Source organism: Schistocerca nitens, chromosome 11 (assembly GCF_023898315.1).
Source record: "Schistocerca nitens isolate TAMUIC-IGC-003100 chromosome 11, iqSchNite1.1, whole genome shotgun sequence".
Classification (NCBI taxonomy): domain Eukaryota; kingdom Metazoa; phylum Arthropoda; class Insecta; order Orthoptera; family Acrididae; genus Schistocerca; species Schistocerca nitens.
This window is the reverse complement of record NC_064624.1, coordinates 213040913-213061405: the sequence shown is the minus strand read 5'-3', so window position 1 is coordinate 213061405 and position 20493 is coordinate 213040913. Positions and strand designations below refer to the sequence as shown.

Genomic DNA, 20493 nt, shown 5'->3' with positions numbered 1-20493 from the left:
CCGTAACACCACCGCTTCCGAATTTTACTGTTGGCACTACACACGCCGGCAGATGACGTTCACCGGGCATTCGCCATGCCGCCACCCTGCCATCGGATCGCCACATGGTGCACCGTCACTCCACTCCACACAATCGCCCAACGTTTACGCTGCTTACACCGAGCGAGGCGTCGTTTGGCATTTACCGGCCTTATGAGCAGCCACTCGACAATGAAATCCGCGTTTTCTCACCTTCCGCCTAACTTTCATGGTGCTTGCAGTCGATGCAGATGCAGTTTGGAATTCCTGTGTGAGGGTCTGGATAGATATGTCTGCCTATTACACATTACGACCCTCTTCAACAGTCGGTGGTCTCTGTCAGTGAACAGACGAGGTCGGCCTGTACGCTTTTGTGCTGTACGTGTCCCTTCACGTTTCCACTTCACTATCACTCTGAAACAGTGGACCTAGGGATGTTTAGGAGTGTGGAAATCTCGCGAACTAGACGTATGACGCAAGTGACACCCAGTCACATCACCACGTTCAAAGTCCGTGAGTTCTGCAGAGCGCCCCATTCTGCTCTCTCACGATGTCTGATGACTACCGAGGTCGCTGATACGGAGTACCTGGCAGTAGGTGGCAGCACGATGCACTTAATATCAAAAACGTACGTTTTTGGGGGTGTCCAGATACTTTTGATCACGTAGTGTACATCTGAGGCTTTTGACTACCGTTTGGTGAACTCTAAATCGGCTGAGCCATTTCGTTTCAGCTCCTGCAGTTCCGTGCTGCAGGACTGCAAACAAAAAAGAAATTAATTAAGTCATTTTACTTTTGCTAGACAGCAATCGAAACCTCTATGGCTATCGCTCTGTATGCGAGTTAGTTTACGCACGTGAGTTGTGATTCAGAAATGGGTCTTACCATTAATTGTGTAAGCACTAAACTTCTGTAAAAAATGATAATTACTCTAAACTGAAAATTTATAATCAATATCTTTACTCAAATGACCCGACTGGATAGGCAAAAGCGCTGATGCGCTGCTTCCTGGACTCGTTTAGGCGCGCCGGCCCCAGATCGAATCCGCCCGGAGGAATACCGAATTTGGCTGGTGTGCCGGCCAGCTTGGATGTGGGTTTTAGGCGGTTTTCCATATGCCTCTAGGTGAATACTGGGCTGGTCCCCACCTTCCGCCTCACACTATTTCACGATTTACGCTAGACGCAGACAGCTGGTGTACACCGATTCCATCCCAGGGGGGTACGGGGTAGCGGCAGGAAGGGCAGGGCACCCACCCACCCCACCCACCCACCCCTTCGAAGTGACCCTGCCAAATCCGATACTAAGCTCGCCGACCCTACGCAACAGCGCGATAAGGTACTGGCAAAAGAAGAAGAGGAAGATGCTTACTCAAGTATTTTTGGAACTGATAATGAATATTTTGCTCTGTGCGGACGCCTGTGAGTCCTAAACGCTGCAACGATTGTGTGTCGAGTTGAAGAACTTTCGAAACGGGACCGCAGCGAACCACCAGGTGCGGTGTGAGAGGCAGGGCTGCAGAACTGACAACATTTATCAGCCTTCTGTCCCTGCAGTGGACACTACACTGCCTATGCTCGGAAAACTTTTCACTGCACTTCGTACGATCGGAAACCGCGTCCACATCTAATTATGTTACGCACCCTTCCCTGTTTCTCATTAATGTGGCCTGGTTTATTAGACACACACTGCCGGAATCTCGCACCGAGACCCATTCCCTGTCTTAAAATGAAGCCGGTCCTCTCCTGTTTGAATTTTCCTTCCCATTCCGCTACGAAATGCTGTCTCGAATAGTACTGAAGCACGTAAGATTGGACCGACCGTGTGATAATATTCACAGTTACTTGATCTCGCTTTCTCCAAATGCATAATAATTTCAGTCATTCCTAAATTTAATGCAACTTCGTGAGATTCATAAATTTCTTATAGGAACTTGTACAGTTCTCGCTTCTCTTCTGGGCCCTAAACATACGAGGATTCCTCCGGAGTTTCGTCAGTACATGAATACTGGTACCTCGTGAATTCGAGGAAAACATTTTGTAATTCAAAGGTAAGGGTTGAATCTCCTTAATCATCTTCTTGCACTCTTTCTTCTTTTTCAATTCGTCTAATTTTTTATCAGCACCTATCAAGTTTTTGCACGTCTTCTTTCTACCTACACGAATAAGTTTTACATTCATTTCACGATTACCTATTCCACCTTTAATGACTGTGTTCTTTCTTCTGTTTTCCCCTGAGGTCATTCACCTGTTTCAGTTCCATATTTACCCATGTCAAGTATTCTCCATTCATTCCTCGTCATCCTTTCCAAACTTGCGTTGCGTTTAACTTCGTACATCAGTGATCTGTATTTTTTCTTTTGTACATATGAGCGTGTCACTATTCACCACTGCATCTCTTATGCGTTTTTCAATCCTAGATCCGTTTTCGGTCACATTTACTACCACAACTTTGACGTCATTCTATCGATTTTCCACGCCACCAACCTCTTGAATGTTTTATAAAGTGTTCCCCGGAGGGTGACTGAGGTTTCGGCTCCTTCAGCACGGCCAGAAGGGGCTCCAAGCTCCAGTGTACCACCACGGCGTCACCTCAGTTTCGGCTGGCGTTTCGTTGGTACCACTTTATGGCGGTGCCGACACCTTAATGTCTCCGTCAGTTCTTAACTCGATCCCAAAACCTTTGTTCTATGAAATTCTGAATCTCGTTACATTTGTGACTCGCTGGCATCTTCCACTCGAATTTCTTTTTCAAGCAGTCACTGAAAAGCCGACTTTGCGCTAAATACAGAAATCTGTTGAGATCTTTTGTTCTTGTGTGTGCAATGTTTACATAACTTACGGGGATGCAGTAGGGCGACCACCAAAGCGGCTGCCGGCGGCGTCACCCGCTTGCATACCCCGTAAGCTGTTCGAACGGAAATCTGTCAACAATTACCCCTCCGCCTCACTTGTTCCCTTGACCAGTAGCGAACTACCTGCTGTTCTCTTCTGTTCTCCACCATCTCCTATCACTGCAGTCCAGACCCTCTTTATGAATAAATTCTTCCCGATCTATGAGACATGTTTTATAAGCTCGCGAATATTATCATACACATCTTCGAAAGCACTGCTTTGTGTATCTGTGGAAGGCACGCATACCTGTGTGATCACATTTACTCTTTGACATGTCAGTCGCGGGCGGCTCGTGTTCGTGCCACTTGTCACACGCTGTGGTTGTCTTCCTCTCTGGCTGTCCCCCAGTCCTCGACTGACTTCCGTACGATGACACGCTGCACACACACATTCTCAGAGAGCACCTGCCTCAACTCGAGGCCCAACAGGCTCCTCTTACCGAACGCTCTTCTATTGCTGCACTCCACTCCGTACGTCTTCCTCGCTTTGTTGCCGTATGTTATTATCGCTCCTAGGCACCACAATTCTTCCACTTCATCCAAAATCTGGATGTTAAGTTTATCAGCAGCGTTATGTACGGGGCTTCTCAGTACGGATACCGAGTCCATATCGTACGATTTCAGTTTACAGGTCTTTTAGTTCTTCTTCAGACAGGGCACGAGTGTAGAATATTTGCTAACTGTGTCGGTCGATGTCAGATGATTATAACACAGAGCTAGTGATACCGTGCGAAACGAATTCAGGGGCGCGTGCGAAAATATTTTTCCATGCAGTGCACCTTTATTCAACTGCTGTTACAACAAACCAACCCACTGGGTAACTGAAGTTTGCGATCCCGTCTTCTTTTTGGTAACGTTTTATCAGATTTCCGGCTACAAACTATCAGATTCATGTTTCTCACACAATTACGCAACACACTCCTGCATTTACGAAATTTTACATCTTTCCGAATTTGTCCATAATGTAATAACATTTTTGCATATTTTCGTGTGAATATGTTGTGCCACAAAAATTAATTATCCTACAAACTTCGCTTTATAATCACCTAGATTCAAGATAGCTTAAATACCTATGTAAAACGTATAATGTTTTTATACGTTTTTCTGTATGTCACTCACAACGAATGCCACTTGTATATGATTATTTCCAAACTTAAATTACGTGATAGCTAACAAAACTTTATTGCTCACTAAACAAAGAATAATTTTTTTTTCCAAAGTCATAGTTCACTACCTCAGAAATAACTTGTTCTAAAATGTAAATACAAACAAACCGTGTGACGTGACATATTTTAAAAATAATTCAATCTTAATTTTCATAAGCATGTAAATAATTTTTTGTTTCTATCATATTTCTGAGAACTTTTCAGTTATAAGAAATATAATTTCATCTAAATTTGTCTCTGTTCTTAAAGATGGAAACAGTATCATTTACCAATTTGATTCACAACTTCTAGATGCTTCTGGAAGTAAAACTGTATTACAGATACCTTAGGATTGTAACCAAGGCGCGCGCACTGCAGTTGGAAATCTCCTAGTGAGCATTTGGTGTGTGTGTGTGTGTGTGTGTGTGTGTGTGTGTGTCAGTCAGACTGACTGTACACTGTGCAAACAAGCCGTTTCCTGTTACCGCGAGAAAGTGCAAACAAGCCGTTTGCTGCTACCGCGAGAAATCGTATTGTGTAAATTTTTACATTTTGCTCGTTTGTGTTAAAATTGTGTGTGTTTTCGGACGTGAGCTACGACGCTCGTTAGCCACTTTGTGATGAGAAAACTTAAAAATCAAAGACGTCAAAGTGATACTTGAGCTCTCAGTGTCACTGAGCTGAAAACCCAGATGATACGAATCTTAATCAAGATTTTTATTAGAGACCGAACCCTAGACACTCATACCATATACAAGTATAATATCGTCTGTTGTAACCTCAGAATACACGTAGCAAAAATGATGCCGTTCATTAGAAATGCTTGACTGGGGTATTAACAGCATATCTAAGAAATACATTATAGCTGCGGATCCTTAACCAGGTTCTAAGAAATAAAAGAGTGGAATACTACTGACTGTATTTTTCAGGAGCATACTAGTACATAATAATACTTTACGACCGGGACCATGGACGAAAGTAAGATACTGGAAACGATTCTGGAGGAAAAATATTTTCGTTGATAAAATTTTCTCAGAAATATTACTCTTAATTGAAAATGAAAAAGTAGACAGAAATTCTCGGCGCTGAAGTCTGGAAGAAAAGCGGAGATAAGCAGAACGCCACGATTTAGTTAGATAAGCAGGCAGGCGGGGGTGTGAGGTGCGAGACAAATTACGGACAAAAAATGGCTCTGAGCACTATGGGACTTAACTTCTGAGGTCAACGGTCCCCTAGAACTTAGAACTACTTAAACCTAACTAACCTAAGGACATCACACATATCCATGCTCGAGGCAGGATTCGAACCTGCGACCGTGGCGGTTGCGCGGTTGCAGACTGCAGCGCCTAGAACCGCTCGGCCACCCCGGCCGGCAATTACGGACACATTGCGGGATCCCAAACTTGGTATCTTCACTGAAATAGACTTATTTTCAAACAGGCGAAGGTTTTTTTTTGGGGAGGTCATCAGCCTTCTGACTGCTTTCATGTGGACCGCCACGAATCCCCCCCCCCCCCGCTGTGACAACCTCTTCATCTCAGAGCAGCACTTGCAGCCTACGTCCTCAGTTATTTGCTTGACGTATTCCAATCTCCGTCTTCCTCTACAGTTTTTACCCTCTACAGCTTCCTCTAGTAACATGGAAGTCATTCTCTCACGTCTTAATAAATATCCTATCATCCTGTTCTTCTCCTTGTCAACGTTTTCCATATATTCCTTTCCGATTCTGCGCAGATTCTCCTTGTTCCTTACCTTATCAGTCCACCTAATTTTCAACATTCGTCTGTGGTACCACATCTCAAATGCTTCGATTCTCTTCTGTTCCGGTTTTCCCAGAGTCCATGTTTCACTACCATACAATGCTGTACTCCAGACGTACATCCTCAGAAATTTCTTCCTCAAATTAAGGCCGGTATTTGATATTAGTAGACTTCTCTTGGCCAGAAATGCCTTTTTTGCCATAGCGAGTCTGCTTTTGATGTCCTCCTTGCTCCGTCCGTTATTCGTTATTTTACTGCCTGATGTTAAGTTTCTCGCTGTTCTCATTTCTACTACTTCTCATTACCTTCCTCTTTCTCCGATTTACTCTCAAACCATACTGTGTACTCATTAGATTGTTCATTCCGTTCAGCAGATCATTTAATTCTTCTTCACTTTCACTCAGGATAGCAATGTCATCAGCGAATCGTATCATTGATATCCTTTCACCTTGTATTTTAATTCCACTCCTGAACCTTTCTTTTATTTCCATCATCGCTTCCTCGACGTACAGATTGAAGAGTAGGGGCGAAAGGCTACAGCCTTGACTTACACCCTTCTTAATACGAGCACTTCGTTCTTGATCGTCCACTCTAATAATTCCCTCTTGGTTGTTGTACATATTGTATATGACCCGTCTCTCCCTATAACTTACCCCTACTTTCTTCAGAATCTCGAACAGCTTGCACCATTTTATATTGTCGAACGCTTCTTCCAGGTCGACAAATCCTACGAAAGTGTCTTGATTTTTCTTTAGCCTTGCTTTTATTATTAGCCGTAACGTCAGAATTGCCTCTCTCGTCCCTTTGCTTTTCCTAAAGCCAAACTGATCGTCACCTAGCGCATTCTCAATTTTCTTTTCCATTCTTCTGTATATTATTCTTGTAAGCAGCTTCGATACATGAGCTGTTCAGCTGATTGAGCGATAATTCTCGCACTTGTCAGCTCTTGCCGTCTTCGGAATTGTGTGGATGATGCTTTTCCGGAAGTCAGATGGTATATCGCCAGACTCGTATATTCTACACACCAACGTGAATAGTCGTTTTGTTGCCACTTCCCGCAATGATTTTAGAAATTCTGATGGAATGTTATCTATCCCTTCTGCCTTATTTGACCGTAAGTCATCCAAAGCTCTTTTAAATTCCGATTCTAATACTGGATCCCCTATCTCTTCTAAATAGACTCCTGTTTCTTCTTCAATCACATCAGACAAATCTTCACCCTCATATAGGCTTTCAATGTATTCTTTCCACCTGTCTGCTCTCTCCTCTGCGTTTAACAGTGGAATTCTCGTTGCACTCTTAATGTTACCACCGTTGCTTTTAATGTCACCAAAGGTTGTTTAGACTTTCCTGTATGCTGAGTCTGTCCTTCCGACAATCATATCTTTTTCGATGTCTTCACATTTTTCCTGCAGCCATTTCGTCTTAGCTTCCCTGCACTTCCTATTTATTTTTTTCCTCAGCGACTTGTATTATTTGTATTCCTGATTTTCCCAGAACATGTTTGTACTTCCTCCTTTCATCAATCAACTGAAGTATTTCTTCTGTTACCCGTGGTTTCTTCGCAGCTACCTTCTTTGTACCTATGTTTTCCTTCCCAACTTCTGTGATGGCCCTTTTTAGAGATGTCCATTCCTCTTCAACTGTACTGCCTACTGCGCTATTCCTTATTGCTGTTTCTATAGCGTTAGAGAACTTCAAACGTATCTCGTCATTCCTTAGTACTTCCGTATCCCACTTCTTTGCGTATTGATTCTTCCTGCCTAATGTCTTGAACTTCAGCCTACTCTTCATCACTATTGTGATCTGAGTCTATATCTGCTCCTGGGTACGCCTTACAATCCAGTATCTGATTTCGGAATCTCTGTCTGACCATGATGTAATCTAATTGAAATCTTCCCGTGTCTCCCGGCCTTTTCCAAGTATACCTCCTCCTCTTGTGATTCTTGAACAGGGTATTCGCTGTTACTAGCTGAAACTTGTTACAGAACTCAATTAGTCTTTCTCCTCTTTCATTCCTTGTCCCAAGCCCATATTCTCCTGTAACCTTTTCTTCTACTCCTTTCCCTACAACTGCATTCCAGTCGCCCATGACTATTAGATTTTCGTCCCCCTTTACATACTGCATTACCCTTTCAATATCCTCATACACTTTCTCTATCTGTTCAGCTTGCGAGGTCGGCTTGTATACCTGAACTATCGTTGTCGGTGTTGGTCTGCTGTCGATTCTGATTAGAACAACCCGGTCACTGAACTGTTCACAGTAACACACCCTCTGCCCTACCTTCCTATTCATAACGAATCCTACACCTGTTATACCATTTTCTGCTGCTGTTGATATTACCCGATACTCATCTGACCAGAAATCCTTGTCTTCCTTCCACTTCACTTCACTGACCCCTACTATATCTAGATTGAGCCTTTGCATTTCCGCTTTCAGATTTTCTAGTTTCCCTACCACGTTCAAGCTTCTGACATTCCACGCCCCGACTCGTAGAACGTTATCCTTTCGTAGATTATTCAGTCTTTTTCTCATGGTAACCTCCCCCTTGGCAGTCCCCTCCCGGAGATCCGAATGGGGGACTATTCCGGAATCTTTTGCCAATGGAGAGATCATCATGACACTTCTTCAGTTACAGGCCACATGTCCTGTGGATACACGTTACGTGTCTTTAATGCAGTGGTTTCCATTGCCTTCTGCATCCTCATGTCGTTGATCATTGCTGATTCTTCCGCCTTTAGGGGCAATTTCCCACCCCTAGGACAAGAGAGTGCCCTGAACCTCTATCCACTCCTCCGCCCTCTTTGACAAGGCCGTTGGCAGAACGAGGCTGACTTCTTATGCCGGAAGTCTTCGGCCGCCAATGCTGATTATTTATCAAAATTTAGGCAGTGGCGGGGATCGAACCCGGGGCCGAAGACGTTTTGATTATGAATCAAAGACACTACCCCTGGACCACGGGTATAACAACAAATAAACAAAGCGTGCGTCATCAATGTAAAATGACAGTAGTAGCAAAATAAACAAAAATATCACTAAACTGAGGATAATAATTGACTTACCGTCGTGTAACGTCTCGTTTCGGAACATTGAAACACACTTTGCAAAAATAGTAATGTTCACTAGAACTGCACGAATAAAATATTAGTAATGTGCTGTAGTGTCCCTTTTTCAATATTCACCATTATCCAGGTGAAACATAAATAAAAATGACTGTGTGTGACTCAAAATGAACTGCTGAGAGGCACCCACATGCCTTGCTCATACTGTGGCATCAAGCAGTCAGGCCTGCAAGATGAGTGGTCTGCCAAGCGAGTGGATTCATTCTTATTTATCGAGTAACATGAACTCTCGTACTCACAATTAAGTCACAAATTAACCTCCTGTATGAATAATACGCAACGGAAACATGCATCTGACTATCAGTGATTTACAGAACTCTGACTGTTCACTACGCACTGGCAATACCACATTTTCTTTTTGTCTTTTATTTAACGGCTTTTATCAACACGTGGCCACCGCACTGAATATGAGTGGCGCACACATTATAAATTCGGGACATCATGACAACATACAATTCGAAGGAAAAGTCCACCAATCTTTTTCTTTTCACTAACTTATTTATTCCGATAAATTCTATAACCCAAACACACAAATTCTATAACCTACAACAATAACACATGAGAAATTCCGCCCAGTGGGCATGGCTTTACATTGGTGATTCTCTACCTTATGGTCTCGTAATTATTTAACGCTACAGTGCACTTTCTGGATAGGATAGTGGATCTTTTTGGTATATCTCACACTTCGACTCTCATAACTATCATCACGAAACTCTCCTCCAGACCGAGCGGTACAGAAGGAACAGGCATAACCCACTAATCTTTTGAAACTACCTTGCTACTCTCCCATGCAAACCACACATAGCCAAATTACATGACATACACCTCACTACAACATGGAATACAATACAATAAATAGTCACAACATTATCACTTTCAGCTTTCTCACTTCAATTAGTATTTATCCCAGTATCACACGACATTGCCCCACTTCGTAATTTCCTACTATGAACTCTGGAGATATATGCACGTCTTCCTGTGCAATGCAAGCCAAGTAGCGTTGCTGGATAGACGGCCGACTCACCTTGCTTCTCTCTCAGAGTTTGAATCTAGCGTCACACGGAATCATATCACACAGAGTAATATTAAGAACATATTCATCACACATGTGAGTCCTCAACTGTTACCATGGACGAGTACTTCTCTTTATCCTTTGTCTCATACACATATTGGGACTCACACAGTACTCACCACGTGGAAGTACTCGTCTCTAATTTCAAGTCCTGCACACGCCATTTCCTAAATATTTCAACTTATGGTACACACGCTATTTCTTAAATATTTCATCTTATTGTACACACGCTAGTAATTCAGCTTAACTTAAGCACACGGAAGTATTTCAACTTATTGCTACACATGGTTTCATTGTGACCGTTGGTCACTTCCGAAGATTACTACGATCCCATTAATATTACCTGCCTGACATTTAGTTCTCCCCACGAAAGTTCCTGAAATACAGAAATTATTATTTCAAACTACTCTTAAATATTCCACATGCATACCATGTCTCCACTCTTTTGTCTTTACGGAGCACACCTAAGACAGGTCTTAACAACACAAGATCCAGCGGCAGAGTGCTGAAACATGGCCGTTCTTCAGGTCCTCTCGCACCTCTGCCGAAGTGGGGGAGCACCTTGCTACCGTATTGGTCAGCCACATTTCAGGCGCTCAAAGCTCAGGTAAATTTCATCTCTTTGGTCCCACCAAAGGTGGCCAAAGGATCGTCTCAAAGATGATCATATATTTACATTCACTATCTGTGGTTAGCAGACGACCATACATTCATTCATTTCACAGATCTCACCAAACTGGATGTAGGGATTTATTTTGTGGGAGTGCACATGTGATCAATTAAATAAATAAATTGTCATTGTTTCCCACACTGGTATCCAGCTTCGCTGTATTAATTGAAATCGAGTTATTTTACAAAAAAACTGTGTTGTTCTGACAAAAATAATGAAGTATGTTGTACCTATTTTCAATGTCGGGCGGTACTGCACCCTTTCACTGCAAACATCGATTTATCTGCGAAAGGTAATAACACTAACTAAAAATATACAATATAGATTGATAGATGCAGAAAAGAAATTTTTATTGTATGAGATTATAATGTGTAAGTAATTAAAAGAAGTATTACTATCTTTGTAAGAGTATAAAACACAATGCAATGCTCATTCTTCTGTCTAGTCTGTTTTGTTCTGTTCGTTCTGGTGTTAGCTGGAATAAGGTACGCAAGCTATTGTGCTGCACTAGCATTTCTTTCTGTCGTAACGTAACTGCAAATATTTAATGTTGTAAACTGTGTCCTAGTAAGAATATATTAGTATAACATGATCTCCATGTGTTATTTCGAGAACCTAAGCCACATTTATCTTACGAAAAGAATATTTAACGAAAATTATTTAGCACGTTTCCAGCTGCTGTGCGTAACAGTGACAAAAATGGTTTAAATGGCTCTGAGCACTATGGGACTTAACATCTGAGGTCATTAGTCCGCTAGACTTAGAACTACTTAAACCCAAGGACATCACACAGATCCATGCCCAAGGCAGGATTCGAAACTTCGACCATAGCGGTAGCGTGGTTCCGGACTGAAGCGCCTAGAACCGCTCGGCCACAACGGCCGGCTGCGTAACAGTGATCTCTGACTGTTAACAATTAGCCGCCATTACGCGGTACGTTTAAAAATATTTTTTCACAGCACAATGTCTGATAGCCGGAGCGGAAGAAATTATGTGAAAATATTCAGTGAGATTAATTGAAGGAATCCTGTGAAATAATTTTATTAAAGCTCGTCTATTTTCTGTGACGGTAATAATTTCAGATCAGTGAACTGGAACTGAGTAATACTACGCTATTGCATTTACAGTAATTTGTAGGGAGCCTGGCGCTCGATAAAACATTATACGTAATTGGCAACCTACGAAATTCATTATTTTGCTTATTACATCGCTTTTGTATTTTTTTGAAAGCTAAACATAAAAACTAACTTGACTAAAAATTAGTAACAGATCACGGTAAATGAAAAGACAAACAGATTTAGTAGGAAAATGTTTCCTCTAAAAATGTATTAGTTGCACTTTTTTTTTTTTGAGAGAGGGATAATAGTGCGCAGAGGGGACGTGAGGCGGCAGAGCGGAGAGGGGTGCGCCGGCGGCAGTCAGCGCTCACCGGCCTCGTAGTGGACACACTTGTGGTTGTAGTAGTGGCAGAGGTTGTCGAAGCCGATCAGCTCGCCGTCGCACTTGGCCAGGATCTCGAACTTCCAGTCGTCGCACTCGGTCTCGCAGTCCGGCGGCACGGGCGACGTGTCGTTGCCCTCCGTGCGGTTCCCCGTCGCCGCCTCCGTCGCCGCCTCCGCGGCCGCGGCCGCCGCCTCCGGCGCCGCCTGCGTCGTCGCCGCCTTCAGCGAATCCGCTGGATCGCCGTCGACCTGGTATGGAGGCGGCGGGTCGTTTGCAGCCGACTTCGCCCTGTCCTCCGCCGGCGGGTCGTCTGCTGGAGCCCCATCTGCTGGAGCCTCGTCTGCTGGAGCGTCCTCTGGAGGCGGGTCCTGCGGCGCTGCCGCCGCCTCTGGAACGCGGAGCACCAGCGCCAGCAGAGCTGGAACCGACAGCGGCGTCCGTCCCGCCGTGAGGCGTCGCGGGCGTAAAGAGCCGGGGGGCGGGAGAGAGCGGAGGCGGGAGAGAGCGGAGGCGGGAGAGAGCGGAGGCGGGAGACAGTGGAGGCGGGAGAGAGCGGAGGTGGGAGAGAGCGGAGGCGGCAGAGAGCGGAGGCGGGAGACAGTGGAGGCGGGAGAGAGCGGAGGCGGGAGAGAGCGGAGGCGGCAGAGAGCGGAGGCGGGAGACAGTGGAGGCGGGAGAGAGCGGAGGCGGGAGACAGTGGAGGCGGGAAAGAGCGGAGGCGGGAGAGAGCGGAGGCGAGAACTCAGAAGCGACGTCGGCAGGTCGGGGACGCAGGTGGCGGCGGAACAAACCGGCGGTCAAAGGGACAGGTTGTTCCGAAAATTCTGTGCCGTCGGAAATCCGCCAAAGAAGCCACACATGTTGTAAGACAATTTTAAGCAGCGCAGCAGCAAAGAGGGTGCAACGAATGTCCTAAAACGTGTAGAGCTGCGGCTCCAGAATGATGGGACGAATGTATCTTTGGTGCAAAGTTCAACACGAAAAGTAGTCTACTTCGCATATTTTCATACGCTTGTGTCGTACGGTATTATTTTTTGGGCTAATTCTTCTGATTCAAAAAGGGTATTTTTGGCTCAAAAACGGGCTGTTCGAGCTATGTGTGGTGTAAGTTCGAGAACCTCTTGTCGAACCCTATTCAATAGTCTGGGAGTTCTGCCATTGCCCTCGCAGTATATATTTTCTTTAACGTCGTTTCTTGTTAGCAATATTAGCTTATTCACAAGAGTTGGCAGCTTTCACTCAGTTAATACTAGGCAGAAATCAAATCTGCATGTGGAATGCACTTCCTTGACTCTTGTGGAGAGAGGAGTGCAGTATTCTGCTGCATCCATTTTCAATAAGCCACCACAAGAACTCAAAAATCTTAGCAGTAGCCCAAACGCTTTTAAGTCTAAACTGAAGAGTTTCCTCATGGCTCACTCCTTCTATTCTGCGAGGAGCTCCTGGAAGAGCTGAAAAATTAAGCAAATTCCAATGTCACATTGTTGATTTTCTTTATTTAAACTTACGAATTGTCGCCTGAATAGGTTTCTTATCTTTCATTTTATCTGTTTCTACTATCGTGTTACAATTTCATGTATTGACTCGTTCCATGACCATGGAGACTTCTCCTTAATTTGGTCCCACGGAACAATAAATACATAAATAAATTCTGATGAGGCGCCGGTCGGTGCCGACAACTATAGTAGTGAGGTGGGAGTAACGCACGCGACTTTTTGTTGCAGAAGAGGGCGGAGCCGTATGTGAAGGCAGCGAAGCTGCACGCTCGTCTGCCGGAGTCGAATTTTTTTGCTGTAACAATGTAAGTGCGTGAAGATACGGGGTTTGGAACTTTAATAGTGGCAATTTACAGCTCGTACAAAATAGATACGTGTTTCAAAGTTTTAGTGACCTTCAAAGTAGTCACCAGCGTTGTGTATAACCCGCTGCCAGCGATGTGGAAGTCGTAGGATACTCTTAGCAGTGCCAGTTGTGTTGACAATTCGAAAGGCACGGTGTGTTGCCCGAGGAATTTGTAGCAGTTCTGAAGCGAATGCCGTGCAGTGCTTCCTTCACTTAAGAAATCGAGTTGAACTCTCGAGGGCTAAAGTCAGGGGAGTGCAGTAGGTGGTAAAGCACTTAGCAGCCCCATCAGTCAATCAAACCAATAACAGCTCGGACTGTATGTGCTTCAGCATTGTCCTGCAAAATGATGGTCAGGTCCTGCAGAAAGTGTCATCACTTCTGTCTCTATGTTCTTCATTTTTGGAACACGACCTACGACCAGGTTAGAGGCACAGGGATAAAGTGCAGGGAGCGAAAGGCTGATTACAATTTGTAGAGAAACCAGAAGGCAGTTATGAGTGGAGTGGCATGAAAGGGAAGCAGTGGTTGAGAAGGGAGTGAGAGAGGGTACTAGCGCCTATCCGCAGTGTTATTCAATCTGCATACTGAGCAAGCACTAAAGGAAACAAAAGGAAAATCTGGAGTAGCGCCAAAAATGCATGAAAGGAAACAAAAACTTTGAGGTTTGCAAACGACATTGTAATTCTGTCAGAGACAGCAAAGCACCTGGAAGAACAGTTGAACGGAATGGACAGCGTCTTGAAACGAGGATATAAGACGGAAACCAACAAAAGCAAAACGAGGATAATGGAATGTAGTCGAATTAAATCAGGTGAGACTGAAGGAATTAGATCAGGAAATGACACGCTTATAGTAGTAAAGGAGTTTTGCTATTTGGGAAGCAAAATTACTGATGACGGTCGAACTAAAGAGGATATAAAATGTAGACTGGCTATGGCAAGGAAAGCATTTCTCAAGAACAGAAATTTGGTTTGGTAACATCGAGTGTAGATTTAAGTATCAGGAAGTCCTTTCTGAAAGTATTTGTATTGAGTGTAGCCATGTATGGAAGTGAAACATGGACGGTAAATAGTTTGGACAAGAAGAGAATAGAAGCTTTCGAAATGTGGTGCTACAGAAGAATGCTGAAGATTAGATGGGTAGATCACATAACTAATGAGGATGTACTGAATAGAACTGGTGAGAAGAGTTGATAGGGATTACCAATTGGAGGGCTGCGTGGAGGGTGAAGACGTAGAGGGAGACCAAGAGATGAATACACTGAGCAGATTCAGAAGGATGTAGGTTGCAGTAGGTACTGGGAGTTGAAGAAGCTTGCACAGGATAGAGAAGCATGGAGAGCTGCATCAAACCAGTTTCTGGACTGCAGATCACAACAAATCATTGGTTAGTTCAGTATGAGCTGCGAGTATAAAATTAATCTTAAGACTGGCCATTAATCTACGGAAAGACTCAAATAAGTCTGCTTGTAATGTAAACGTGACAACAATGACGCACAAAAGAAAAATATAGCAGCAGATGTGTTCGAAAGAAGCTGTAAATTAGCATTTCCTATAATTGTCATTTCCACAAAATGCTCATACTTTGAGATGTCACGTCACGAAGAGTGAAACAAATAACGGAAACAGAACTGAAAGCGTCTCAGAATGTAGAAGGCTGCCGTGGAATTAGTTACGACGGCCAACTGCGTGCTCTGCAGAACATCTAGAGAAAGAATACAGAGAAAAATACCAGGTCCCAAGAGAGGTGGAGAGAGGCGGATGCGAAGGCCTAGGGAAGAACTGTACCGGAACATGAGAACAACATCCGGGGGAATCAGACTCGAAAGGGCAAGGTTTGCCGGACATGTAGTTAGGTTGGTGCGGACAGAGTGACGGAGAGAGTGTGGGAAACAACAGGAAGGACAGGGGGAAAGACAGGAACCGAGTGGGTCGTTGAACTTCGGAAGGACTGGATGGAATTGCGGATCGAGGTCGGAGGAAAGGAAAGTTGGAGGAACAAATATACACCGACCAATATGCCGGAGATCAACGACAGAGAGGAATACAGGAAAAGATTAGAGTGTGACCAGTGGAGCGGACAGGAGAAAAGGACACTGAAGATCTCCGGAGAAGTGCGAGAGAGAAGAAAAAGAGTGAAGAAGTTCTGGGAGAAGAAGAGAAAATTGCAGTCCTCGAAGGCGCTACCTGTGGTCCTGCAGAGGCCGTAACGCAAGAAGAAGAAGAAGAAGAAGAATGGGAGTCTCCGAGCAGCTCGGTGTTTGGGGTGGGTGGTTGCAGATCCACACGTGGAATTGTGAAAGTCGCAGAATGACGAGGAGGCCAAGATTTTCATTTTGATCCACAGGTCGCCAACGTCTCCCCCGAAGATGTTCGGCCCTCATATTACGTGGCAGTGGGTGTAACGTGCTAAAACGTGAAGCACGAAATTATCAAGTTTCAAGGTTAATATAAACGCAGCTGGTCTTTCACATCCGCATTCACTCTGTTCGTTGTAATGTTCGTTACTGTTTCACACTCTTCGTTTAGCTCCTTCACATCTAGAGTCGTAAATGCCGAAAATCGAGAATCTCGCAGGAGCTATGTCGGGCAATTCGATCATTGCTAAAAAGTCGCCGAATGCTTTCACTACTCGCATCCGTTCAACAGGGCGAGACGCGACAGCTACCATTAACAGACTGGCGGACTACAGCGTACCTGCCATACGTAGGTCGCTTTTCTGAGTACAGGAAAAAAGGTCACGTTCTGGGGCGTGTATTGTCTCTGTCGAGGATGAACCAAAGACGCCGGCACGCACGCGACGTTTCGGTAGCCAGGGACGTCTTCAGAGCTCTGCGCAGCACGTCTGGGGCATACAGTCGTAGTGGCTCGCGGACTGTCGACCCACTACTCCGGGGGAGACGCTTTTCAGTTGGGGAGTTACGAAGTGCACGAACAATACTTAAGAAGTGATCGACGCGGGCAGGGTGGCCGAAGCGAAATGCTGGCGCCTCCAGAGAACGCGACAGAAACAGTCCCGCAGGAAGAGGTATCTCATTCAGCGCCAAACACTTGCTTCATAAAATAGTTTCGGAACGACGAAATTCGTCACGGCCTCTGCACAGTTCATTCATTTCACCTGAACTCTGTCGAATGTGGTTACAAAATAAAACATATGCTTCGTATAGAAACCAGATGGCAGTTATAAGAGTCGGGGGACACGAAAAGGAAGCAGCAAATAGCAAAACTCCTTTACTACTGGGACACGAAAAGGAAGCAGTGGTTGGGATGGGAGTGAGACAGGGTTGTAGCCTCTCCCCGATGTTATTCAATCTGTATATTGAGCAAGCAGTGAAGGAAACAAAAGAAAAATTCGGAGTAGGTATTAAAATCCTTGGAGAAGAAATAAAAACTTTGAGGTTCGGCGATGACATTGTAATTCTGTCAGAGACAGCAAAAGACTTGGAAGAGCAGTTGAACGGAATGGACAGTGTCTTGAAAGGAGGATATAAGATGAACATCAACAAAAGCAAAACGAGGGTAATGGAATGTAGGCGAATTAAATCGGGTGATGCTGAGGGAATTAGATTAGGAAATGAGACACTTAAAGTAGTAAAGGAGTTTTTCTATTTGGGGAGCAAAATAACTGATGATGGTCGAAGTAGAGAGGATATAAAATGTAACTGGCAATGGCAAGGAAATCGTTTCTCAAGAAGAGAAATTTGTTAACATCGAATATAGATTTAAGTGTCAGGAAGTTGTTTCTGAAAGTATTTGTATGGAGTGTAGCAATGTATGGAAGTGAAACATGGACGATAAATAGTTTGGACAAGAAGCGAATAGAAGCTTTCGAAATGTGGTGCTACAGAAGAATGCTGAAGATTAGATGGGTAGATCACATAACTAATGAGGAGGTATAGAACAGAATTGGGGAGAAGAGACGTTTGTGGCACAACTTGACTAGAAGAAGGGATCGGTTGGTAGGACATGTTCTGAGGCATCAAGGGATCGCCAATTTAGTACTGGAGGGCATCGTGGAGGGGAAAAATCGTAAGGGCGACCAAGAGATGAATACACTAAGCAGATTCAGAGCGATGTAGGTTGCAGTAGGTACTGGGAGATGAAGAAGCTTGCACAGGATAGAGTAGCATGGACAGCTGCATCAAACCAGTCTCAGGACTGAAGATCACAACAACAACAACAACAAAAAGAATAAGGCAGTTAAGTACCAGCGTACAGAGAAAAAAAAAGATAGGTGAGGGGGGGGGGGGAGGGAATTAACCAGTGTGATTTTACAAATCTCACAGAGTGTGGGGGAGAGATTTCGGCGAAGGCAATGAATTTTCGCGAATATCACATTACATTTTCGTGAGGATACAATATCCCGACGTACTGCGTGCAAAAGCCAGCACTCTGAAGTTGAGTGAGAAATGATCTGCTGACTATAAGCAAAGAGCGTTTCTTACTCCCGGTTTGTTACAAGCAGGTAGGCGTATGTAACGCCACTCTGTCACCCTCATGTTTTCTCCGTACAGGCAGAAGTCGCCAGCGATCCGCGACCCCGACTTTTTGAAGCGACCTGCACGGTGACGTGGGTTCAGGTCCCAGGTGCCCCACACTGCAACCGTTCACCCTGGTAAGCGGTCGTTGGCAAGTAATTGATAAAAAAAAAAAGGTTCGAGTTTTGTGTGACGCTCAACAGCATTAAAAAAGCTCATCAACAGCCCGGTAGCATGGTGTAAAGGATAGGATGACAGCTTACTTGCGCAGGAGGTTGTGAGTTCGATCCTCGTCAGCTGTAGCAAAGGCGACCGGAACAGACGCGGGTTTGAAGTGACGGAAAGCTCGGCGGGAGCCGCGGAGCGGCCCGCGAACGACAACACAACGGCAGAGGACGGACACGAACGACGTAGGACAGAACCGACAACGACAAGCCCGAGACGACACAGGAACAAGAAAACCTAACAACCGCGTCCACTCGTACACAGAACAAGAAAGTAAATAAGCTGTCTGAGACGAGCCGATGTCTCCAGAGATTAGACTCGCTGGCAGGGCGCATAGAGTAAATACCTCTGGAGTGAGCATTCACATGCGCAGAACAGATTTTGCGTTGTGAACATACATTGCCGGCCTGGTCACGTGTTCTCGGGACGTCTTGTGCTTGTCCGTATAGCGCCCTGTATGTTTAGAATGTCACTGCATCCCTAGTACAGACGGATTCTTTTCGTACGTGTCGTGGATTATTTATGCATGTTGCGCAGATATTTTAACAGTATCCATTTGATACCGGGAATAAACCAGCTACGTAACTTTTAAGGGAAAGTGATATTACACTCAGCTTCTTTGCGATAGGTGTCATAGTTCAGATGCACTCGAGTTTTGGTAGTTTTTGGTATGATACCGCACTTTATAGTATTACAGAGCCTGACGTACATTTTTGCAGTGGTAGTCCTGCAAAACGACTTGACAGTACTTTAGTACTTTTGCAACTGTCCGAAAAACACCTAATTTGCCACACATTAGCGATTACATACATCCCTGCTAATTCGTCCTTTTTTTCTTCTATTTATGGGTATTTATTTTCTCGTTTTTGCGACCTAAATTTTTCTTACTGGTGACACTTTGAAGTATTTATTTAACGCATTTTACGTACTTGCTCCCAGTTTATTAAATAAATAGTAGACTAAGAAGGGGGAAAAAAGGCGATCGGAGAATAAATGTACTGTAAAGCAAATACAGTTGGTCATGTAACAGTCAACCCATATAACACCATTAAGGGAAGTGGAAAGTGACACAAATGAAAGAGTTTGGGGACATGTTTACTAATATTTTACGCTTCTTAATGAAATGGTGAAGAAAGTAAACTGAAGGCAAAATACACCAAAGAAGATGAATGTTTACTTTTATTAGCTACACTATTGTGTTTTTTATTTGATTTGTGCAGAAAACGTATTTAAGCTGAATGCAGAAATTGGTAGTAGCTACTGTGGAAAATTAAAAATAGTTGGTATAGCATCTACCTTCAGCCACACACGTCCAAATTTTTCTCTGTCTAAACATTCCTCTTTGTTTTGAACATACTTTGGAATATTTTGTGGGCACAAAATTACTCCTCCTTATTTCCTGGAGCCACATCTTTACTCGTTGTTCATCCTTCGGGAAACTAAAATATAAATTACACATAATCATTCTCCATGTCCTAGACACGCTTAACACGGTCTCCTACTGAAACTTTATAGTAAACAAAAAGGTTTGGACACACATATTATACAAAGACAATTACACACCCCGACTCTATTGAATTTATCTTTCTCCCGTCTTTCAATTCTATATACATAATCGACAAGTCACTGATAAATGCATGAAGAATAGTATTTGCTGAAACAACTAACCATTCCCTTTCCTTTTCCACTAGCAACTTTACGAGAGGAAGCGATTGTTTGTAAGCTTTTGTACGAGCCGTAATATCTATTATATAGTCATAAAACCGTAGAAAAATAGGTCTACAGAATCAAGCCTTAATTATAATGCGTCTCGAAATTTTTT

At 44.0% G+C, this 20493-nt stretch overlaps 1 protein-coding gene across 1 annotated transcript in view; it reads right to left on the bottom strand.

Moving 5' to 3' along the window:
* LOC126212799 (fibrous sheath CABYR-binding protein-like) overlaps positions 1-20493 on the bottom strand; it is a 199260-nt gene that overhangs the window by 42244 nt on the left and 136523 nt on the right. The window contains exons 4-5 of the mRNA XM_049940200.1: positions 12343-12542; positions 12111-12294 (exon numbers count right to left, since the gene is read on the bottom strand). Coding sequence (XP_049796157.1) covers positions 12111-12294; positions 12343-12542 — 384 coding nt within the window. The remainder of the gene's footprint in view (positions 1-12110; positions 12295-12342; positions 12543-20493) is intronic.